The sequence below is a fragment of the Podarcis pityusensis genome (assembly GCF_964106645.2).
Source record: "Podarcis pityusensis genome assembly, chromosome: 2".
Taxonomy (NCBI): domain Eukaryota; kingdom Metazoa; phylum Chordata; class Lepidosauria; order Squamata; family Lacertidae; genus Podarcis; species Podarcis pityusensis.
The window spans coordinates 98,854,584-98,879,735 of NC_138029.1; the positions used below are offsets into that span (position 1 = coordinate 98,854,584).

General features: G+C 46.4%; 1 protein-coding gene and 1 long non-coding RNA gene across 8 annotated transcripts in view; one reads left to right on the forward strand and one right to left on the reverse strand.

Moving 5' to 3' along the window:
* The window catches only part of FRMD4B (FERM domain containing 4B), a 240,086-nt gene that overhangs the window by 176,897 nt on the left and 38,037 nt on the right, over window positions 1-25,152 (forward strand). For all 7 annotated transcript variants that reach the window (XM_080995685.1, XM_080995682.1, XM_080995681.1 and 4 more), the window contains 4 exons: window positions 8,651-8,734; window positions 11,173-11,238; window positions 12,113-12,170; window positions 13,925-14,011. In XM_080995685.1, the coding sequence (XP_080851811.1) occupies window positions 8,651-8,734; window positions 11,173-11,238; window positions 12,113-12,170; window positions 13,925-14,011 (295 nt within the window). The remainder of the gene's footprint in view (window positions 1-8,650; window positions 8,735-11,172; window positions 11,239-12,112; window positions 12,171-13,924; window positions 14,012-25,152) is intronic.
* Window positions 1-25,152, reverse strand: part of LOC308471707 — an 86,654-nt gene that overhangs the window by 4,094 nt on the left and 57,408 nt on the right. The gene's annotated exons all lie outside the window — the stretch shown is intronic.

The following is a 25,152-nucleotide window of genomic DNA, read 5'->3' on the forward strand; positions in this document are numbered from 1 at the left end:
GGGTTTGAAGTTTAGTTGATCTTCAGTTCTCCTGCAGCCTAAGGAGTCTATCATTTTCAGCCCTGTCACAGGAAACCTCTGAATTACGGCTTGCACCTTCATTCAGTGTGTAGGAGCGGCTTGCCTTTGTGACTTTTTTAGGGGGGGGGGGCTATAGCAAAATAGGGCACTGTACTTTGTCATGGGTTTGTTGTGAACATATATTAGCCTCTTAGTGGTGAGCCACTGTGGAGGAGCTTTGAAGGAGGTGAAGAAGCTGTCATTTATACGTATACCACAGAGAACTAATGAACAGATTGCTTCAAAGTCGAGATGAGAGCAGAGATGTTTTATTTATTCAGAAGATTTTTTACCCGCCCTTCACCTAAGGTCCCAGAGCTGATTACAACAATAGAATGTGCAATGTATAAAAACAGATAAAACAGCTAACGATTGTAAGAGCAAGGAGAACCGTTTCAGCCAGAACAGAGCAGTATACATTCAGTGAAAGAGGAGGGTCCTACAAAACAAAATACCTTAAATGTCTAAGGCTATGGTATAGAAGAAGCGTGTCTTCAGCTTATGTCGAAAGCTGTACAAGGAAGACTCTAAATACCCCTCCATGGGGTGTTCTAGCCTTGATTCAGGAACCTTTACACACAGATGCACACATTCACACCCCCCCACCCCAAGATACTGCCTCCCCCCATTGCTTGGGAGTCAGAAAAAACCTTGGGATATTGGGTGACATGACTTGACTTTGTCATTCATATACAATCGTACCTTTGTTTTCAAACAGCTTAGTTCTCAAATGTTTTAGCTCCCGGATGTCACAAACCCGGAAGTGACTGTTCTGGTTTGTGAACTATTTTTGGAAGCCAAACGTCCGACGGGGCTTCTGCAGCTTCCAATTGGCTGCAGGAGCTTTGGTTTCCAAATGTTTTGGAAGTCGAACGGACTTCCAGAACGGATTCTGTTTGACTTCCAACGTACGACTGTACAGGTGACTCGCATCTTATGTAGGGGTTATGTTCGTGGCCATTGCTTGCAGATGCAAAATCATGTAAAGCCAGGAACCTCCAGAACTGTCCCCACTACAAGTTGGAGGAATGCTTGCCCAGCTTTGTGGAGCAGGGGTTCTAGGACCCTGCCAGAGCGCTCACATCTCCTTCCCAAAGCCCGGCTTCTGGGATACTGCCAGAGCCCTTGTGCCACCTTCCCAAAACTGGGCAAGCCCAGCATTGCAGCTTTGCCCAGGTGGTGGTGGGAGAATATATAAATGGGGAGTGGGTTACACACACACACACATACACACACACACACACACACACTGTGCAAAGCTGTGATTGCATAAGTAAAATAAGTGTAAGATGCGAGTTACCTGCTCAGTTATTGTACACTGGAATACTATTAGCTGAAAGTGTTGGCACAATTCATTGAAACACTATGTTTTTGTGATATGGTACAAGGAAATGTGAAGGTTATATCCATGTTATAGCCATGGTGGGCCATTAACAAATGCAAAAGGTGTTGCAGTCTTCATGCAATGAACACGTGCATGCGAACAGCTTATAAGAATTGTGCCTGGTTTGAACTTCTTTTGGGAGTAACTCTCTGAAAGAGGTTTGCTCAAATAACACTCAAGCGTTTGACATATCATTATATTTGAGGTCAGTAAGAAACTTTCCCACCACCTCAGATTGGCTGCAGCCCTTAGTAGAATCTTCTTGCAGATCGACTTTCCTGTCATCAATAGCTATTTGCCCTGCAGGCGCTGGACTACAATGGGCCTGCTCTGTGGCGGGTGGAGACCTAGATTCTGATGAGAACTGGCAGCTGAAAAAGAATCCTTTTATTTCCTATAGGAACACTTGTGTTAAAGGACCACAGTTGAATTGGAGTGTTTGTGTTATCCACACATGCATACATATTCACACTCTGTGTGTGTTTTTCAGTTAACTGAAAATGTTAAAATAATGGCTTGGATCCTGTGAACAGTACTCAGTTCAATGAGGGCAGTTTTTGCTTATTCCTTATTCCCTTTGTTCCCTGAAAATGTGCTCCAGATGGATCAGGGAACAGCATGGGGGGTAGTGTGGGGCGTTGCAAGACAAAGGGGGAGGCCTCCTCCCTCCTTCTGCCAGCAAGAGCCTTTCCTGAACTGCACATGGGCAACTGACAACTTATCCCAGTGTTGTTGGTCTGTGTGTGTGTGTGTGTGTGTGTGTGTAAACATAAGCAGATAGAGCTTAAATCTGATTTTTTTAAAAAAATATTCCAGTTCTGGAAGAGGTGATTCTTGCTGCCAGAAAGGAGATATTTCTCTTGACAGGAGGCTCTTTCCAGAAATATTTAGATGCCAATGCTGCGATAATACTATCACTGGGGTGGGGTACCTTTTTCAGCCTTCATTCCCATGGGCAGCTTCCCTGTGTGTTTGCGTAAGTGGTGGATGGGGCCAGAGCCAACGGTGGGTGAAGCAGCAGATGTGAGACTTACCTTTGTACAGCAGACTACATGCTGGCCAGGCAGAAACCAGAGGTCTCTATGCGCGCGCACGCACGCACACACACACACACGCCCCTCCATCTTCTGTCCAGGCAACCAAAATGTCTTTTTGCAGTTAAGGGAGGCATTCCAGGCAGACAGAAGCACACAAGGAGGGCTGTTATGTACTGAGTTGAATAGGATCCAAACTGTAGCAGTCTGATTGGTCCTAGAACAATAGGATCCAAAAGGCAGCAGTCTGATTGGTCCTAGAACAATAGGATTCAGAATGCAGCAGTCTGATTGGTCCTAGAACAATGCAGCAGTATGATTGGTTGGCAGGAACCACCCAATCCTGCTCCAGATAGAAGTGAATCCACAACCTGATTGGCTTACAGTAGAATTCCAGAATTAGCCAATCATGTGCAGCCCATTGTGTAAATAATGTATATAAAGCAGATACTGTGAGGGGACATTTATTCATTCCTCCTCACCACTATGAGCTGAATAAAGAGCATGAAATCACTTTGCGACTCTGAGTATATTTCACTGGCGACGAGGATGGGATCCCGCTGAGCTGACTGCCACACACAGCACCGCAGCACCGCCAACTGCCGCACCGCTGCCTCGCACCGTGTATCCAGGCTTCAGCTCCGGGGCACAAGGAACTCAGAATGGCAGCCAACAGCAGCTTCTCGCCATTCAACCCAGCATCTGGAGACTGGGAAGCGTACGCCTCCCGTTTCACCTTCCTCCTAGAAGCCAAAGGGGTCACCGACGAAGAAGACGCCAAGAAGAGGGCGATATTCTTCAGCGTCTGCGGAGAGGAGACGTTTGAAATCGCCCGGGCTCTCCTTGCGCCTGAAGACGTCGCTACTGTTCCATACAAAACAATAATGGAACAGCTGAAGGGGCACTTTTCGCCGCAGCCCTCAGTGGTGGCTCGTCGAAATGCCTTCTACGCAAAGCGGCAAGCCCCTGGGGAAACCATAACTGGGTTTGTGACCTCTCTCCGCCAAGCCGCCCGGTTCTGCAACTTCTCAGAGCTGGAGAACATGCTTCGTGACCGCCTCGTCGGTGGCCTGAAGGATGAGAAGCTGCAACGGCGCCTCTACGCTAAGAAGGACCTAACGTTCCAGGTCGCTCTGGAGGAGGCCCTGGCAACAGAAGCTGCCGAGAGGTCGACCCAAGAGGCACGGCCGAGCCTGCCATCCCAACCGAGGGTCCACCATGAAGACCTCACCGACGACTCAGGATCCGACAGGGAGGAGGTGCACCGAGTACAGCAGCGCACTCAAGCAGCGCACAGACCACAGCTGCCTCGACGAGAAGGAGGGAACTGCGCAAGCTGCGGGGAGAGTCACGAGAGGAGGACCTGCCGTTTCCGCAACGCAGAGTGCAGGCAGTGCAGAAAATCGGGACACATCGCCCGGGTGTGTCGGGCTCGGCCCACCCGACACCAGGCATCAGATGACCAATCCAAGAGCCCCAGGTCCCGGGGCCCAACGCACCAAGGCAACTCGACGGAGCTCACGGACTTCCAGGTATACCAGTTGCCCCACCCCAACGTAGAGAAAATTTATGTAGAGGTACAGATAGAGGGGGCCCCATGCCGCATGGAGCTTGACACGGGTTCAACTCTATCCATAATCTCGGCAAGGACCTTAAGGAAACTGTGTCCCACTGGGGGTCCCAAACTCAGGCCGGCCCCATTCACCCTCCGGGACTTCCAGAAACGTAAGGTCCCCACAATGGGGGTGGGGACCTTCAGGGTGCAATACCGAGGGCGGACGCGGCAACTGGACTTGCTTGTGGTCAAGGGCCCCTACATTAGCTTACTGGGATTGGCATGGTTTGGACCACTGGGGCTAGCTGTCACCGGGGTGAACCACACTAGCTTACAAGTGGACGTGGACGCCATATGCAAGGAATTTCCAGGGGTTTTCGATGGGAAATTGGGACAGTATACGGGCCCCCCCATTGCGCTACAGCTTGACCCCGCAGTACGACCGGTCAGGCTCAAGGCCCGCCGGGTCCCGTTCGCCTTGAAACCCCGTATAGACGAGGAATTGGACCGACTCGTAGAGCAAGGAGTGCTGGAGCCGGTGCCTAATGCTCCCTGGGAAACCCCAATCGTCACACCCGTCAAGCCTAATGGTTCGGTCCGCATCTGCGCAGACTACAAATGTACCATAAACAAGGCCCTCACGGCCCACGCATACCCAGTGCCAGTGGTCAGCCATGTCCTTGCCACCCTGGCTGGGTCGAAAATTTTTGGCAAGCTGGACTTGGCCCAAGCATATCAACAGCTGCCAGTAGATGAGGCCACAGCAGAGGCACAGACGATTGTGACGCACAGAGGAGCGTTCAGGGTAAAGCGGCTGCAATTCGGTGTCAGCGTGGCACCAGGCATATTCCAGAATATAATGGACTCTCTCCTTAAAGGGATTCCTGGCGTCACCCCCTTCTTCGATGATGTGTTGATTGCCGGCCCCACACCAGAGGAGTTTGAGGACCGCCTCCGCACCGTTCTGCACCGTTTCCAGACGGCGGGTCTCAAGGTGAAGCGGGAAAAATGTCTACTAGGAGTGCCTCAGGTGGACTTTCTGGGATTTATGGTGGACGCAGAAGGGGTCCACCCGACTGGGGACAAGGTACGGGCCATTTGTGATGCCCCAGCGCCCAAGAGCAAGACTGAACTTCAGGCCTTCTTGGGACTATTGAACTTTTACCATTCCTTCCTTCCCCACAAGGCGGCGGTAGCGGAGCCCCTACACAGACTCCTGGACAAGCGGGCCCCTTGGGTGTGGGGCCAGCGCCAGGAGGCCGCATTCCAGGCAGTCAAGGACTTGCTTGTCTCAAACTCGGTCTTGGCACACTTCGACGAGAGGCTGCCGGTGGTGCTAGCATGCGACGCCTCACCCTATGGCATTGGAGCTGTCCTGGGGCACCAACTCCCGGATGGAAGAGAGGTACCGGTGGCGTACTTTTCCCAGACACTCAACACAACCGAGCGGAACTACTCGCAAATCGACAAGGAGGGTCTGGCAATCGTAAAGGGAGTAAAAAAATTCCATGATTTCTTGTACGGGCGGCCCTTCACCGTGGTGACTGACCACAAGCCGTTGCTTGGCTTGTTTGCCCCCGAAAAGCAGACCCCCCAAGTGCTGTCTCCTCGCGTCCTCAGGTGGTCAATTTTCCTTGCCAGCTACCAGTATGCACTGATTCACCGACCTGGGAAGGCGATGGGCCATGCGGACGCCCTCAGCAGGCTACCACTACCGGAAACAGGCCCTGACCCAGCACCTGCACAAGAGGTTATGAGCCTGGAGCTGCTTCCCGACCGCCCCATTCAGGCACAAGAAGTTGCACACCATTCCAAGAAAGATAGGGTCATCTCCCGGGTCCTGGACTGGGTGTGGAGGGGATGGCCCAGCAGCAGCCCCGGGCCAGAATTCGCCGGCTACACAACCCGCAAACATGAACTGTCGGCCCACAAGGGGTGCCTGTTATGGGGAAGCAGAGTCGTTGTTCCCCAGCCCCTCTGCAAAAGGGTCCTCACAGCCCTACACGAGACACATCCAGGGGTAGTAAGAATGAAGGCCCTTGCCAGGAGTTATGTGTGGTGGCCGGGGATCGATGGAGAGATAGAGGCCTGGGTCAAACACTGCCAGGCCTGCCAAGAATCCCGCCCAGATCCCCCAAGGGCCCCAGTCCAGTCCTGGGAGTCCGCCCGAGCACCATGGTCACGCCTGCATGTGGATTTCGCTGGCCCCTTTCAGGGGAAAACATTCTTCATAGTGGTGGACTCCTACACCAAATGGCTGGAAGTCGCACTGGTACCGTCCACTTCCACGTCCGCAGCCATCCGGGTACTACGCAGGCTGTTTGCAACCCACGGGCTCCCTGAAACTCTCGTCTCAGACAACGGGACTGCATTTACGTCAGGAGAATTCCAAACCTTCACAGCGCAGAACGCCATCCGCCACATCCGTTCGGCGCCGTTCCACCCTGCCACCAATGGCCAAGCAGAACGCATGGTGCGGACCACCAAGGACACCCTTCGCCGCATGACGCAAGGGGACTGGGAGTACCGCCTTGCCACATTCCTTCTAGCACAGCACAGCACCCCCAGCTCAACGACTGGCCGGAGCCCCGCTGAACTACTAATGGGTCGGCGCCTTGCAATCAGATTGGACCGCCTTCACCCCGATAGAGCTCAGGATGAGGTAGTGGTGGGGGAAGGCAGGAACCCCCGGACCTTCGAGGCCCAGGACCCAGTGTACGCAAAGAATTTTGGGGCAGGCCCAGCATGGGTACCCGCCACAATCACCAGGGTCACTGGCCCCGTGTCGTACGAGGTGCTAACGGATGGGGGGCAATGCTGGCGCCGCCACTGCGACCAGATACGGCGACGATTCCCGGGAGAAAACCAGGAGGAGGACAGGTCAGAGGAGTCCCAAGGGAACAGCGGGGCAGTGAGGCCCATAGAGCAGGAGGGGCCAGCAGGAGAGGCAGAATCAGTAAATACAGAGAGGACCCGTGAGGCCGAAAGGACACCGGAACCAGAACCACGACTGAGCGAGCCGGTTGCACCAGACCAAACAGCCGCATCACAGCCAGCATCCTTGGAACACGAGCCAGAACCCGGAGCCCGGACCAGGGAACACCCCAGGCCACAACGCACACGTAGGCCGCCGGCATACCTTGAGGACTATGAATGCGACCTCCCGGGCAGGACTGGAACTTAGAGGGGAGGGGTGTTATGTACTGAGTTGAATAGGATCCAAACTGTAGCAGTCTGATTGGTCCTAGAACAATAGGATCCAAAAGGAAGCAGTCTGATTGGTCCTAGAACAATAGGATTCAGAATGCAGCAGTCTGATTGGTCCTAGAACAATGCAGCAGTATGATTGGTTGGCAGGAACCACCCAATCCTGCTCCAGATAGAAGTGAATCCACAACCTGATTGGCTTACAGTAGAATTCCAGAATTAGCCAATCATGTGCAGCCCATTGTGTAAATAATGTATATAAAGCAGATACTGTGAGGGGACATTTATTCATTCCTCCTCACCACTATGAGCTGAATAAAGAGCATGAAATCACTTTGCGACTCTGAGTATATTTCAAGGGCGCTCACAGCAGGGCAGTTGAGGGGCATGTCCTGGGGACAGTCAGTCCCGAGGAGCAGGTAGAGAGGACTTGAGGGGTGCATTTGGCCCTTAGGCCTGGGGTTCCCCGCCCCTGGGCTACCACACTGTTAGGAAATCCTTCCTTGTTTTGTGGACAGGTGCACATCCAGAGAGATTCTGCAGCAGAGGGTTGGGAGGAAGTCGCACTTTTCTCCTGTGCTGAATTATTTAAAGATGCTGTGAGTTCAGTTTAGAACAAGGCACCTTGTATAAGAAGTCATGCGTCAGCTTATTCCATTGGGAAAAACGAGGCACATGTTAATGACTCAGGAAGCCCAATGAATTACTGGTACAGAAAAGTCATGTTGGTGCTTGCTGATCTCTGCTAAAAGCATGCAGAAATCCTGCAGAAACTCATTGGCCTCATTAAGCAGATAAACAGAAAGTATTGCCCACTTTTTTTTTCTGCCAGCAACCACACATACCTTTTTGTCTTCTTAAAATGATTAAATGGATATCTGCCCAATCCCTACATCTTGGGGCAAGTTACAATTTCTTTTTAACTTTCTTTCTCCTCCTATTTCTCCCCCCTCTCTAAGAACTAGAATAGTGAGAATGCCTTAGCTGATTATTATTTTTTAGTCAAAAAGTGGAATCAGATTTGCTTTAGGAATCTTAAGAGATGTGTCCATGTTAGAGAACGCGGGGGTTTGTTTTATCGACTGGTTGAACCAGAAGGTATCGTTTCAGCAAAGAATATTCAGTGGCTGATGAGTATCACCGCTTCTTTTTCTTCGGCAGCCAAATTTCCTCAGTTGCACTGTGCCCCTAATCAGAAAAGTAATGCAAGTCCACTTCTTTTGTTCAGAGTTGTCATGCAAGAAGGCCTATAGGGTTACGTTGCTATGACAGCTGGACTACACTATGAATGAACCCGCTTCCGAGTGGCTAAAACTCGGCCCCCTTTTCCTAGAACCAACTAGGCAAGTCTTACTGATTCCAAAATAGTTAACACTCTTCCATTATTTTGTTTTCCCATGCACTTCCAAGTGATGAGAACGCAAGGAAAGATCTAAAGAACTTGCCTGCTTTTCCTACCAAGACACTACAGGAACACCCATCGCTCGCCTTTTGGTAAGACACATTTATTTATTTTTTCACTTGCCTTCCACGCTTTTATCCTGCCCTTCTTCTCTAAGCAGCATTGGAAGGGTTGGAGAGCCACAGTGTCTCTTCCATGAATAGGAAGGGCTCTTTCCATACTTGTGGTCCATGAAGTGAGGAGGAGGAGATTTTTGACAAGTTTCACTTCCCATGCTTCCCAGCACCACCTTGTTCTGGAGGGTTCTCCAGCCCTCCTAAACAGCTTTTCAATGGATAAAGGAGGCTGCAGGGAGGAGGAGAGGAGGAGGAACTGGGCAGAAATCACCTCCCCTGTTTCACTCACAGGGACTCTAGATCCAAGCCATAGTTTCTCTTCTCCCCTGCCTCCAACTCCCGATATTATCCTCACAACAAGCCAGCAAAGTAAATTAGGTCTGGCTGTGCCCTGCCCAAGGCCATCCAAGGACTTCCACCTCTGAGCAGGGGTTTAATCCAAGGTCCTCCTGGCCCATCGAACACTTTATCTGGTGCCCTAAATAACACACATATTTTCATGAGGCTGTCAAAATTTCCTCCCAGCTACTATTTGTTTGAAAAGCTGTTGAACAAATAGTATAGATGTCTTTAATACAGACACTGTCCAAGTTCTGTAGGTCGATAAGTGTATTTGAATCCAGGGCCAGGATTTAAAGATTAGTTCAAATGTTTAAGGAAAACATAGGAATGTTTAAAAGGAGTTGACTTTCATAAGATGATCTCTCTCCAAAGTAAACTCGGGGCTGTAATCCTGGGACTAAAAAAAATGCTATTATGTCCCCTGCTCAGTCTTCTCTAGGCTAAACATACCCAATTCCTTCAACCTTTCCTCATAGGACTTGGTTTTCCATACTCTGACCATCTTCGTTGCCCTCCTCTGAACCTGTTCCAGTTTCTCTTCATCCTTCTTAAAGTGTGGCACCCAGAACTGGGCCCAGTATTCCAGATGAGGTCTACCTAGTGCAGACTAAAGTGTAACTATTACTTCCCATGAGAGTTACGTGGCCATCTTTGTTGTTGCCGCTTCATAGTCCATTGCTGTCATGCTGATAACTCACCTTCATAAACTCAAGCCGCACTATGAAATCTGTAGTTATAAGAGAGGGCAAGTCATTGATCGTTTACAACAGCTTATTCCTTTTGGGCTGCCGTTATGCACACAGGTAGGTGTTGCAAGTTCAGTAAGTTTTAAGCAGTGTATGTAGGGTAGCAGCCTTTGTGGGCCCCACGGTGTTGCTATCTTTTTCTCTAGCAGGGCTCCTGTGTCTTAACAATATCAGGGTCCTGCAGAAATTCAACAGATCTAGCTATTCCAGTCATTGCTGGCCCATGTAAACCAGGATTATCCCTGTTAAATACCTGCATTTTATGCAACTATGAAAGGTCCTGGTAAAAAAATTAGAGGCCTGTAGCAGACTGTAAGACATTTTAGCTTGAATCCAGAGTTCCTGTGAGCTGAGCTCTGCTCACAGGATGCTCCTGCTAGAGGAAGAGGTGAGAAGGTGATTTTCACCCAGTCCTTCTTCCTGCTGCAGCTCTGCAGTCCACTTCCCACACTATTTCCAGGGGGTTTCTCAACCCTTTAGAGTAGCTTTTCAAGGGATTATGGGGGCAGGCGGGGGTGGAGGGGGAATTGCCTCTTCCTCTAGCAGGAGCATCCTGTGATCAGAGTTCAGCTCACAGGAACTCTGGATCCAAGCCCAAATGTCTTAAAAGCTGCTACTGGACTCCTTCTTCCACTCAGCAGGACTCTTCTGCCTTTAACAGCAGTCAAATTCATTGAGCAGTTACATTATGAATGGCTGCACAATGATTATATTACCTTCATTATCAGAGGTGATATGCTTCAATATCCCCAGTTGCTGGGGAGTGCTATTACACTCAGCTCTTGCTTATGAGCTTCCCAGAAGCCTCTAATTGTAAGAACAGGATCCTGGACTAAATGGGTCTTTGGTTTGATCTGGCAGGGAACCACTTAACTTCTTCTGTAATTTCCCCCAAAGATAATGTATTGGTATAGGCAGTTTTCTGACATATGCACACTTTTGTCTGCAAGTTCTCATCATGGTGATAAGTGATGTGGTAGGGAACCTAACATAACTCCACCTGCTTTTTGCTAAATTTCAGCTTTGCTGTGCTTGCAACTCGTTCAATGCTTGTGTCTTAGTATTGGGACATTCTAAAGTAGTGTGCACGATTTAGCAGGGTTAATTACAAATCTAGAGCTCGTCCTGCTATATCAAGGAACAGACACATCGTTCCATTCTGTGTAGCTCAGTTCCTGAATGTGCAAGAGTGCGCACCTCACTGGAGAGTTTCTTAGCGGACTGTTGTATGTTTGTGTGTGGAATGGTTTTCTGAGTGCCATCAAACATTATTATTTGGTATAAAATACTTCTGCCGCCTCCTTAACCATTTTGCTTGTTCCACAGTGAGGACAGAGTCATTGAACATTATGTAAAAAATAAGGGGCTGACCAGAGGACAAGCGATTGTTCAGTAAGTGTTTCACTTGGACATTTGTGGGGTGAGGTGGAGTGCAGAAGGGGCTTCATCAGTGGTCTGATAGGTTGACATGGTTCTCGGTTAGTCACTGGTAGACACTGATGGTCAGCGATTACTTGCTGAAAAGTGACATGCCCACCTGTAGGTCGCAAAGGCATGGACAGCAGATCTTTAGACCAATTCCCCAATTCTCCTCCCACACTGTCTTTTCTCCTGAAGACTCCACAGTGCCTTTCATAGCTAGGAGCCTACTCAAAAACTGACCCAACAGCTGAAGCTGTGCAAACAACTGAACATTCCATGAATAGGCACTAGCTTGGTCAGATCTCATTTCCTGGTCATATCTCCCTGAGGCTATGTGTACTTGGCTATTCAAATTTCTCTCATATAGCCTGGTCAGCTACATTTACCATGGAAGTTAACTCAGAAGAACATAAAACACACCTTAGAACTAAACTTGGAAAATAGTTCAGACCTGTATTGTTAGAGAGCTCAGCCACAATAATTGGAGCCAAGTTTTTAATGGAGTTTAGCTGTTAAGCTGGCAAGTAGAACAGGGGCTGAGCACCTGTGCCAAATTGCACCGCACAACTTTTGGTGGTGTTTTTTAACGGGAGACCACGCTAATTCCATTCTGCTGAGCTCTTTTGACATTTTTTTGACCATGCAGTTTGTTGCTCTGCTTGAACGCATTTGTAAACATACTTCAAACATGGCTGTTGACTGATCCGTTCTAAAAAAAATTAAGGGGCAATGGGGAGAACCCTCTGCTGCAACTTAAAGAGGAATAAAAAAAATCAGAGAGTATGTGCTTAGAGAGAACTTCGCAGAAGAACCGGCCCATTTACTTATGAATCTGTCTGCACAGGTACATGAAAGTGGTTGAAGCTCTGCCTACATACGGAGTCCATTACTACGGAGTAAAGGTTAGTGACCCCTGCAAGAGAACCTAAGTGCCTTGGGGCAGAATTCAGCATTGCACTAAGTGTGGTACAAAGTCTGGGAACAAAGTCTGTTTGTACAATGGGACTTTCCCCCCCCTTCTCCCCCCTGCTTGCCCCCTAAACCTCTTCTAGGGGTTCCTTCAACCCTCCAGAGCATATTTAGGGGGTGCTTGCGGGGGAGGAGAGGGGGGAGCCCTGTTGCATGAGTGGACTTTGTTGCGTGCACACAGTAATTTAGTTGAATCCCACCTATAGAGTTGGAGTTTTGAAAGAGCAGCGCCCCCCTGGAAAAAAACAGGAGGGAACACATACTTGGCATACAGAAGGTCCCAGGTTCATGGTGGGGATAATTTCAGTTTGAGGCAATGGAGAACCGCTGCCAGTGAGAGTAGACCAACCTTCCTTGACATGCTGCTCTCCGTATGTTGGACTGAAGCCCCCTATCGTGCCTGGCCATTGGCCATGCTGGCAGAGGCTGATGGGAGTCAGAATCAACATCTGGAGCAACACTCTTGCTTTAATTCAGTCTATTGTTTTTAATATAACAGCATACATGTGGTTCCCAGGTGTTTGTTCCCCTTGGCAGTGATTAGACCCAGACCTGCTTAAACTTCAGCAAGATGGTGGCCTCGTGTGCTTTCAGACCATATTGTGAGGCCATATGCTGGGAACCTTGTGTCATCTTCCACACACAAAAACACAAGATGTGGCATTTTATGTGTGCAATTTTAAGCAATTCATGGTAAGCAATTTTAGGGCAGGGTCACAATAAAAACACACCCAAATACAGCATTATTTGGTAATAACTTAAGATCACACATACCTAATGTATACATTTTATAATCCCATACGTTCCTGATTAAACTGTGCAAGCTTGCCAATATATGTTCATAATACAGTTGTTGAAAAATGCCGACTTCACACTAGCAAGCTAGTGGCTGAGAGATTGAGCTGTGAACCAGAAAGCCCTAGTTTACTTTGGCTGTGAATTCATTTGGTGGCCTTAGGCTAGCTGCCGTTTCTTAGCCTCTGAACCTCGTCTGCAATAGGTGGATGATACTAATAATCTGTATTAAAGGCTTGTGGTCAGGTTTACTGAAACAGTGTGTTGGCTGCCTAATGCTTCATGTTATTATCTCCTTAACTGAGAAAGAGAGACCTGTGAAACATGAAATCTTGCACACAGATCCTTCCGAGAGGAGGCAGTCACACAGTAACAAGATAAGCTTCAGTCTGCTTCCTTACTCCGTATCATATGCTCGTGCAAAGTAATAAATGCAGGGTGATCTTCTAAAGGCAGCAAGATGTACTTTGGGGTAAAGTGCCATGTGTACATAGCCCATTCTTTCCTCTCAGCAGTGTCCCAGGGCAGCAGTACTTTGGACATACCCCTCATCAAACTGCTTCCATTGTTGTTGTTTTACCGCCCACAGATTTTCCTCAGCTTGCGCCCCGCCTGTAGCCACTGTTTCAAGGAATGCAGCTTCTCGCTTCCTCACTGCTTTCTGCCTGTTTGCACAGCATCTATCTTCCAGCTGGGAAAGGAATGGCAGACCACTTTAAACAATAATCCCCGCTCAGTTGGCTGCAGGTGTGCTAACAAAGAGCTGCTTTTCGTCTCCCTAACCTGCAGATACTTGTTGCAGAACAAAATAGTTTTTAAACGCTACTGCATCAACTCTGCAGTGCTTGACTCCTACTTAGGTCTCGCCACTTGTGTCCTTTCTGTTCTTCAGGATAAACAAGGGATCCCATGGTGGCTCGGGATCAGTTATAAAGGAATCGGCCAGTACGATTTACAAGATAAAGTCAAGCCTAGAAAGGTAAGTCTCTCTCTGTGTGTGTTTTGTAATACATAGGTGCGGGTGCAACTTTAAAAAAAGATGATTAGCAAAGTGTTCCTCTGTTCAGTGAAAGAACTGAATCCAGTGTAATCTAGCCTTCATTAGGGACTGAACCTTTAGTGCGGCAGGCGCTGCCCAGTGGAACCCCCTTCCAACAGACGTTTGGCAGGAATCACCCTGATAACTCTGTTATTGAAACAGGCCTTTTGAAATGTGAATTTCTTTTCATCTACCATTTTTATTGATCTTTTTATTGATTTTATTGTCATGTCAGGGGGTTTTCTGTTGTATACCGACTTGCTGTATTTTTATGAAACTGGGGCCTTTAAATATTTAAATAAACACTGTGTGAGAGGCACAAAACAGCCTCTTTTTTTGCAGTGGTGGGGGAAATGTGTGCCTGTTCTGTTTCTCCCACAGCTCTTAAAGAAGCTGCCATGGGCCAATAGGGGGGGGGGGATGGACTTGCCACCATTGTGGGAACTATATTATACAAACTTCACAGAAATATATGGGCTAGTTTCTGCATTCACTCACTTAGGGTTGCCCTTTCTTTCTTTCTTTCTTTCTTTCTTTCTTTCTTTCCCTTGCCTCCATATTTTTAACCCTTCCCTGGCATGCAGTAGTGTAATGCATGACACTTCTTCTTGCCAGGCAGAGAACCAATGGGAAAAGCTTTGCCCACTGACTTTCTGTGTGTCTGTCTGCATCAAAAGTAGGGGAGCAGGCCCTTTGGAAAGGACATGTCCATTTGCCATTATTAGGTCACTAAAACGTGATTAGAAGAAATTCTTCGTCCATCTCACTGAGGTGCTGGTGGTATCTCAGGTGAACCTGCGGCGTGGCATGAGGATAGGTGGGTAGGCTGAAACCTTTTGCCATCCATCGTAAGCAGCATGTCAGAACAAAATAAGCCTAAGCTTCTTACCCTACGAAAATAGAGGGCATGGTCCTGCCCCACTGCTTTCTCTTGCCATCCCTAAAAGACCCCTTTCCTCCTCCCTGGGCATATGATATGTATAGGAACTGTCCCAACTCATAAATCAGAAACACGTGCAAATCATAAACTTCTGGAAGAGTTAATTTCCCTTGCTGAGTGTAGCAGGGATGCTTTAATGCACGTGACTATCCCACAGGGAAAACACACCTTGCTTCTTTGCAGCCACACCTCTGTGCTTTATCTGCATATTGATGCCAAGAGCTAGCTATTCTGATCTTCTTCCTGCTCCCTAGATCATTTAGGGGTCAACACCTCAAATGCATTTTCTGTCAGCTGCACATTTTGCTGCTGTCTCAGAATACAAGTAAAGTATGTGTAGGAGTGGTACATCTGGCCAGATTTTTTAGCAGACATCTATATTTGAAAAAGTATTGCAGTGTTAGGTAACATTAAAATAACAGTAGGCGAACTATAGAATCTGTGAAGTAAAGACAAAGGTTGAAAGAAGGAACTGCATGATTGTTATTAATGTGATATAGCTTAAATCGTGGTGGAGGGAAGTCAGAATGACGATATGTTAATTAGTACTTTTGGAGAAATGTACTTACGTCTTGATGTTTTATTGTTTATATTTGCTTATTTTTCTGTGTGCTTCTTTATTTTTGGTAAGTATGTGATTTTAAAAGAGTGTATATCGGAAATAAAATTTATTAAAAAATAAATAAATGAAAAAGTATTGCAATGTGAAATTCATTTAATACCGTAAAAGAGGCAGATCTTACTGGACAAGAGGTCTGCCACAGAAAATGCTCTTTCCCATGTCCCCAACTGTTCTACAACAATGCAAGTAAATAATCCAGAAAGAATTAGTCAACATGCCTTAATTTTGTTTTGTTTATCCAACCATCAGTTATTCATCTGGTACAAGAGTAACTGACCCTGTGGCTCTCCAGATGTCATTGGACTCTTAACTCCCATCATTCCTGACCACTGGCCATGTTGGCTAGGGATGATGGGAGTTGTAGTTCAGTGACTCCTGGAAGACCACAGGTTAGCCATACCTGATCTAGAACAAACAAGCAATGGCTTGACTATGCAGTGATCAAATTATTCAGTGAATTTGTTTTCATTTTTTTAAAAAACATATCTTGCTTTTGTGTCCAAAAGAGTTGTTGTTGCTGCTGCTGCTCTGCTGTTGTTGTTTGGTTGTTGTTGTTCCTGAACAATTGCCTGTAATTGCCTGCTCTTTGGTAAAACACTGGTTTGGAAGACGCCTGGGTAGTCTTAACCTGGGGCTTAACCTGGGCTTCCAGGTTAAAAGGAAAGTTGACAATTTAGGTATAGCGCTGCTCATTCTTAAGCAAAGCATCTTTGTGTGTTACTACTTACTACCAGGGCTTTTCAGCCAGAACTCACAGGAACTCAGTTCCACCACCTCTCAGGTGGTTGCCATTGTCATTATAAGAGAACAAGGGAGGTGTTCATGGAGAGTTCTGGCACCTCTTTTTCTAGAAAAATAGCACTGCTTAGGAGTCATGAATTGTGCATCTAGGCTAGTGTGGTATAATGGTTAGTGTGTCAGACTAGGACTGGGGAGACGAATTTTCAAATACCTACCCACTCGTGAAACTCACTGGATGACCATGGGGTAGTCACTCAGTATCTGACAGTATTTTTTATACCACTTGCCATTAAAGAAAGTCAGAGTTATTTCCTGGGGGAGTGGGAAGAGAACTATGTACACCAGCTTCAGCTCCTTAGAGGAAAGGTAGGTTTTTAAATGTGCTTATTAATACATATTTTCTCAGAAATAAGTTCTTTTTAGTTTAGTGTGACTTAAGCCCAAATAATTGTGCTTAGGATTACAGCCTTAAACGCTTAGTTGTTACTGCAAGCAATCTTTCACACCATTTGAGACAATTCTAGGGGAATCTGTGCTTGTTAATCTGCGCTTAATTAATACCAATTACTGGGAATGGTGATGCAGCAAATGGCAAGTGCTTCTGCGCGCCACCACACATAAAAATAGACATTCTGCAGTTTATTTTCCAAAGCGACACACACACTTACGCAGCTCCTGCAGTAGCTACACAGCATAGACCACAAAAGGAAGGGAAAGCGGGTGGCAAGTTTCGATGCCAGCCAGCTTCTGGAAACAGTGACTCCTACGAAAAGGAGTCATGGAAGAAGAGATGATAGTACAAACAGTTTCTTTGCACAGAGGGTGGTTCTGTGTTTGCCATGTGCAGTAAACTGTAAAAGTAAGCAAAAGCAACTAAGCGAGGAGTAGCTGCAAGGAGAAATAAATACATATGTTTAGCAAGGGTGTGAGATAGAGGTGTACAGAGACTGGTGTGATTCGTGCATCAGGTGTCGAAATAGTTTCTTTCTGCATACACAGAAAAAGTGATGCATATAACCTCAGTTTAGTTATCAAAGTATAGCCAGTCAGTCAGATGGTACATCCAGTTAAGTGTCTTTTTCTTCACAATGGTCAGTGAGATGCTTCTGGGAAAGCCCAGAAGTAGAGTATGCTGTTGCCTTCCGGCAACTGGAATTTAGCCTTATTCTGCCTCTAGGAAACTCTCGGAAACAGCCTAGTTTTGTCTAGTCCTGTTGCCCTCTGCATGTTGTTGACTCCAGTTCTTATCATTTCTGGCTGGGACTGATGGGAACTGGAGTCCAACAACGCCTGGAAGGCTACAGATTCCCCATCCTTGGTTTAGTCCAATGGACAGCCACTCTCTAGAGTCTCAGGATTTTAGCCACATTCCACGATGATGCCAAAAAGTGAACTTTGAACCTTATGCTTGCCAAGTCTGCTTTATGTGTGTGAGGAATGACCTCTCCCGAAATCTGCTATCCCGTTCCATTTCTTTTGCCTACGCTTACATCTCTCTGTCTCTCCCTGCCTCATTGTGATGAGGGATGTAACTGCTTTGCAAGTTAAAGGGCACTTAGCCTTGGCTCTGCCAACAGTTTTTTCTTTTTATTAAGTAGAAATATACAGAAGCCTGTTATTACCAAGTCAAACATAGCCTACTGGCTGTCTTACCTTAAAGCAGAGCAATATAGCAGAATCTTTATGGACTTTGGAGTACCATTTGTTTGAACTCCTTACCTCATCAAAACTGTTACTCTCATGCACATTGAGCATGCCTAGAAGCCTGACATGCTTTTCCTGACATGCTGGCTTTTCACATGCAGCAATGTTTGTATGTACATTGTTTTTAAACACATGAGGCCATGGAAACATGACATTCCCCCACGCCTAATATTCTAAAGAGGTGCATTGCCAGCAGGGTTGGTTCTACATGTGTAGCTCAGCCAGGGAGACATCTGGTAGAGCCTTGCAGCAGGGCTTTACAACTTCACCACACATGGTAGACCACATGGTAGTGCATCAAACTCTTCCTCCAGGTTGAAATGAGCCAACCAAGAAGAGGGCTAGCCAAGGAAATACTCCCTCTGGTACTTCAGCTTTCTGTATGTAGATTACATACTGACATCTATCTGAGGTATACTGCTTGAAGGCGTTGATCGGTTTTAACAAGACAACTCAGCTCCTTTACTCAAAAGCAATTTTTGCAGCAGCACCTTCTGCAAGCCAACCATAGACTTCAGGTAATTACCTAAAGGAGAAGTGCCTGGACTTGATTACACCTGTGAACTTCACCCTCTGACCTGGAAGCCCTGCCCTTCTAATCATAGGGATTATGGAGCAATATAATGTTACTTGCCAAGGCAAAATGCCTTGGTTGTTTCTAAGACATAGGGGCACTGCACATGTGATTAGGAACACAGGAAGTCACCTTGTATGAGGTCGAGTCACTGGTCTATGTATCCCAGTATTATCTAGTGGGACAGGCTGTGGTTCTCCAGAGCTTCAGGCAGAAATCTTTCTCACCATCTGCATACTATACTTGTTTTTGATTTGTCTTTTAGTTTATTTTGTCTGTTTGTGTTTTGCCTCCTTTTTAAGCTGCTTTGAGGCATTCTCTCTCTCTCTCTAACACATACAATTAACAGCAATCCTTTTAATGAACATGGGACCTTCTGCAGGCAATGTATGTGATCTGCCCTCTGAGGTATGGTCCTTGTAATAACCATGCCTGTTTTTCTCTATAAGGCTAGATTTGCAGGTGTCTTAAATGTTTTTCATCGAAAAGAATTGTCTACATGGGAGGTCTTGTATTATAGTTTTCTTAAAAGTTTATGCTGAGAACTAAAAGCCCTTCATCAAATGTTTGACGTGTGTGTGTGTGTGTGTGTGTGTGCTCATTTTTATATCCCCCTCTCAGAATCAAGTGCACATTTTGCCTAGCTAGATTCAACTAGTGTGCCAAATTTATTATTACTATTACAGTTAATTTCTTAATCACCTTCTAAGCCACCCGTTTCAATGTGATTTACAAAATGAGTGAATTTTCTCTATGTATTTCATTTCACTTAATGTGAGTATCTCTCAGTGAAACAATTCTGAGGTGGGGGATATTTGTATAATGCATACAGAAAGCTCATGGTAAACGTAAAATAGTTTCTTAGGAATGGAATGCTGGTGGTGAAAGTAATCTTATCTCCTGTACATTCACTTGCTTGTCGCTGCCTGCATGGATGACAAGGGTAGAGGGCAGGTTTTGCTTCGCGTGAGCTTTCCTTTGGGGTATTGGCTAAGTTTTTGTGCAGATTAAATCTTCCGTTACAACAACATCTTGATTAATGCTAAAGTATGTGAGATGGGTGCACATGTAAACCCACATTATAAATATTTATACGTCACAAAATAAGAAAAGAAAACCAGATACATTCGAGTCTATGCCACTAAGGGTACATTCAACATAAGGGGGGTGGGTTTGGGTATGTATGTGATTGAACACTCAGCAAAGCCACTCCACTCTTACCCTACAAGCTCGCAAAGGGTATGTACTTAACACCAAACAGTACCAGTAATTGTTGTGACATAGATGATAAAAAATTGATTATTATATCAGCTCTCTCTGATACAGGCCAGAAATACCAGTTCATCTCTTATGCAAGCAGTTCAGTGTATATAAAAAGGGTTGATTTCAAAGAACGAGATATATACAATGTATAGGTAAAATCTGTGAATACTGAATAATGCACTTTTTATTCATTCATTTACTTTTAAGCTGCCATTACACTGATCAAGACCTCAATACCTTTAGGACCACCTTTCCCCATAAAAACCGACCTGGACCCTGTGCTTGTCATCTGAGGCCATTTTCTATGTCCCTCCTCCCAGAGAGGTTCAGAAGGTGGCAGTAAGAGAACAGGCCTTTTCATCGGCTCGCCTGGTGCCATCATTACATGTCTTTAGGTGCGAGGCAAAAGCATTCCTCTTTACCCATGCCTTCTACTATTAAATAATCTATGGCCTGTTAAAGCTGGGGAAGGGAGCTGTTATTACGATTATTTTGTTATTATGCTGTCTGTTGTTATGCTTTTTATTCTTTTTTTAAATTATTACTGGTGATCCGTAATGTGTTCTTAATGTTATACACCTCCCTGGGATCTTTTGATAAAGGGTGGTATATAAATTGAATGAATTAATAAACTAATAATAATAATAATAATAATAATAATGGTTTCCATTCTGTATGAGAAGGGAGAGTTGCTCTGTATTAAAACCATCAGATTCAGAACACATTTTTCATTGTGTACACTCACATAAACATTCCTTTGTTTTCCGTTGTCAGCTGTTCCAAAGTTTTATGATCTGCTGTATAGTTTATAGCTTAACCATGATATACACGGATTTACATCTTGTGAGATGCAGAGTTTTTTCAATATGCCGAAACTTGCTCTCTCTTCCTGCATTTACAAGGAAATGCTGACTGTACACAGTTCCCATTGGTGTATTCAAGGCTGGAAAGCGCCTGAGATTTTAAAGATACAGGTGCCTCTAGCAAGATTAAGGAGTGCTAACCTCTTTCTCTGGCACTGTTCCAGCCGGGTAAAACTAACCACACGATCTCCCTGCCTCACCCCCGTGGCCATTAGCCAATTCCACATTCTTTGAAGCTGCTGTCAGAGATAACCGCAAGCATCCTTTAGTTTCAACGTACAACCTGAAAATAATCCTCTCCCAGATAAAGCCGAGTTGGGGTGGGGCGGGGGGGGGGGCCAACAGCTCTCTACTTTTCTTAAAAGAGAAATGAGGCATTTTATTTTGTAAATCCTACCCATTATACCACTTTCACCCCCTTCTCCCCCTGCTTCCATGATGCTAAGCCACCATCGACTGCTCTTTTGGCAGGTAGCAAGAGCAACGCATAGTGCAGCTCTCTGCTAAGGGCAGGAGAGTCACCTGAGGTTAACCCTACGATGCTATTTCCCCCTGCCATGCTGTGGAGCAGGCTTGGCCAACCAGGTGTGCCACAGACGCTGTTGAACTCCAACCCCCTCAGGGCCTGCCAGCATGTTGCACATAAGTATAAATTTTTCATACCTTTAAAAATGTCACTTTCCTAATCAGTAAGGGTAAAATCCTGTTGTTGTTTAGTCATTTAGTCATGTCCGACTCTTCGTGACCCCATGGACCAGAGCACGCCAGGCACTTCTGTCTTCCACTGTCTCCCGCGGTTTGGTCAGACTCATGTTTGTAGCTTCGAGAACACTGTCCAACCATCTCATCCTCTGTCGTCCCCTTCTCCTTGTGCCCTCAATCTTTCCCAACATCAGGGTCTTTTCCAGGGAGTTTTAGCTTCTCATGAGGTGGCCAAAGTATTGGAGTCTCTGCTTCAGGATCTGTCCTTCCAGTCCTATACCTACACAAGTAGGCATGTATGCAGTTGACTATTAATCCAAGATCAGTAACTGGTCCTGGGTTCAGGAGAAAGGCTTGGTATACAGCCTTTTAACACACTGTCATCATGCACACATGTCACTGCTTACATTTTGTGGGTGAGTGTTTTTAACTCCCTACTGAAAAGAAAAATTGTCACCCCGCACCTCGAATCAGATGTTGGCCAGGAGAAAGGATGCAGCCAACAGTGACTGAGGATCACACTAAACCTTTCTAAACTGTAACTTAGGAGTTCTTTTCAGTGGAACGGAAAGCGTTTCAGGTTTTCACTCTCCTTATAGTGCTGAGAATTACAAGAGAATGCGGGGGGATTGTATCTTGGACAGCATCTGATGTTCCAGAAAAGCTGGTAATTGATGCAGTTTCGTTCTCCTATATAGCCTAGCCAACATCCACAGCATTTGGGGGAGGAGGGGAGAGAGTTCAGCACAGAGCCTTGTGTAATGCAGGTATTCCACCCCAAGTTGTTTTTGTAGGAATTAAGTTTTAGCGGAGTTCTTACGGGTTTTTGAGTCTGGCTCAGTGCAGAACAGACCTGATTAAAACCATTTATTTTCTGAGTAAATTGATAATTTACTCAAAAAAATTAAAATTAAAATTACTCAGAAAATTAAAAATTTTTTTTTTTAATTTTATTTGTAATTTTCATTGATTTTTTTTTTATTTATTTAACAAACACATAGGCAAAGTATTAAATCAATAAGGAATAAAAAGAAAAACTTCAACTTGGTGCATGCTATTCCTACATATAGTGAGTTTACTGAAGGGGTAGCATCATCGCATTTAGTCCATTGACTGACTTATTAATCACACGAAAACCAAAAGTACTAGTAAATAAAGCGGTAGTGGTAGTAAATCTCTGATTACTCGGAGGTACCACTGACTCGCCTTGTCCCATCGTAAATGTTACGAAGGGACCCCAAGTGTTTATGAAAGCATCGTCCAATTTCACATCCCACAGCAGTCTCTTATCTCTGCTAAGGCTGTGTACCACACTTTGGACCACCAGACCTGCAGTGAATGGAGTTGAGCAATAAAGGAAGCCCATTCCAAATTTTGGGCTGCACCACACTCCTAAAGGCATTACTTGGAAGTGTGGTGTGCCCCTGAGGACTAGCTCCCTCGAGTCCCAAGCTCCCTCGGTGGCAGCAAGGTCTTGTAGTTTGGCCTGCCCCAAAGCCTGCCGCAGTGTGCTGCAGTGGCTTCAAGGAACCATGAAGAATATCCTGTTTGTTTTATTTATTTCCACTGCAGCAGTATTTAGGGACTACGGGAGCTGTGAAACCGCCCCATTGCTACCAAGTAAAACTTGGGTAAGAAAACAAGTGGGAAAGTGGTGGCACCAGTGAGGAGGAGTCACTGCTATTTAACTCCTTTGTATTGAATTGAAAGGAAGCACCAGTTCAATTTTTCATGGTATTAGTAGGAGGGTTGAACTTGAAGAATTACCGTAATTTTCGCCCTATAGGACGCACTTTTCCCCCTCCAAAAATAAAGGGGAAATGTGTGTGCGTTCTATGGGGCGAATGCAGGCTTTTGCTGAAGCCTGGAGAGCGAGAGGCGTCGGTGAGCACTGACCCCTCTCGCTCTCCAGGCTTCAGGAAGCTATCCGCAAGCCTTGCAAGCCCGGCGGGAGCAGCCTGCAGCCCGAAGCACAGGGCGCCCTCCGGAGGGCGCCCCGTGCTTCGCGCAGGTGTCCGCAAGCCTTGCACGCCCGGGGGAGTTCCTGCGGGCTCGCAAGGCTTGCGGATAGCAGCCTGTTCTGGGGCCTGGGGTCGGGGGAAGCTCAGGCTTTCCCTGCCCCAGCCCTGTGGCTGGGGGGGGGAAATAATTTTTTTAAATTCATTTCCCCCCCAAAAAACGAGGTGCGTCCTATGGGCCAGTGCGCCCTATAGGGCGAAAAATATGGTATTTTGGGGGGGGGGACCCACTCTTTTTCAGATATTGCTATTACCCTAGTTTTGACCCTTTCAAAACTCTAATCCATTCAGGGCTTTATTTTAGATGAGGAAAGCCCCTATAGGCCTATCCTAATCCCCTTTCTCTAAATTTGTGTTCCTAGACACTGTTGGATTCCAATTCCCTTCAGCCCAAACCAGCAAAACCAGTGTTCAAGATGGATGGGATGTCTGAGGGCTTAGTAAATTATATGTTGTTGCAAGTATCTCTTGTTTTCTGAAAAAAGTCATATTTGAGAATATTCTTATTTCCGTACTGCTTATTTCTGTAATCCACTCAAGGTGCTTAGGGTGGAATACATAGAATCATAGAACTGTAGATTTGGAAGGGATCCTGAGGATCATCTAGACCAACCCCCGGCAATGCAGAAATATGCAGCTGTCCCATATGGGGATCGAACATGCATGGTGCTTGAGAGCCAGTGTGGTGTAGTGGTTAAGAGCGGTAGTCTCGTAATCTGGTGAACCGGGTTCGCATCTCCACTCCTCCACATGCAGCTGCTGGGTGACCTTGGGCCAGTCACGCTTCTTTGAAGTCTCTCAGCCCCACTCACCTCACAGAGTGTTTGCTGAGGGGGAGGAAGGGAAAGGAGAATGTTAGCCGCTTTGAGACTCCTTAAAGGGAGTGAAAGGCGGGATATCAAATCCAAACTCTTCTTCTCTTCTTCTTCTGCTTACTCCATTTTAATCTTCCTGACAAACCTGTGAGGTTGATGAAGATGACAGATAATGACTGGCCCAGGGCCATCCCATAAACTCATGGCTCAGTGGGGGATTGAACCCAGGTCTTCCTAGTCTGGCACTCAAGACAATACACCATACGCGTTCTCTGGATGATGTTCTACATTCAGCAATTCAGAAATACCATTGGTTTTGTCTTCTATAAGGGGGTGGTCTTAAGGGAGGTGGAGAGTACACTGCTAGTTTACTTTGGAGACACTGGTTTTTATTTTTGCCCCAAGCAATATTATGAGGCTTGCAGCAATGACTCATCATCTGACGTGCATGTGTACTGCACTCTGTGATCATCCCTAATTTCTAGTTGCTTCATCTCATCTACAGGTAAATGACTGCCTGTTAAATGACTGCCTGGGACGACGGCTTCCCTGTTGATCGGTTCCTAGGTCAGACTTCCCCAACTTGGGGCCTGCAGAAGTTGTTGGCCCACACATCCAGTCACACTTGATCATTGGTCCTACTAGGTAGGGATGATGGGAGTTGGAGTCTTAGGAGAAGGCTGCCCTAGACCTTTGTCCACACTGCCGAATGTGGCCCTTAATTCAGTTTGTCAAACTCACACAGAAGCATAGTCACTAGTAAAACCCCTTGCAATGCCGGAATTGCAATTAAAGTGTCCAGGGCAGATAGCCATCCACCCTCTGCTTATAAACCTCCC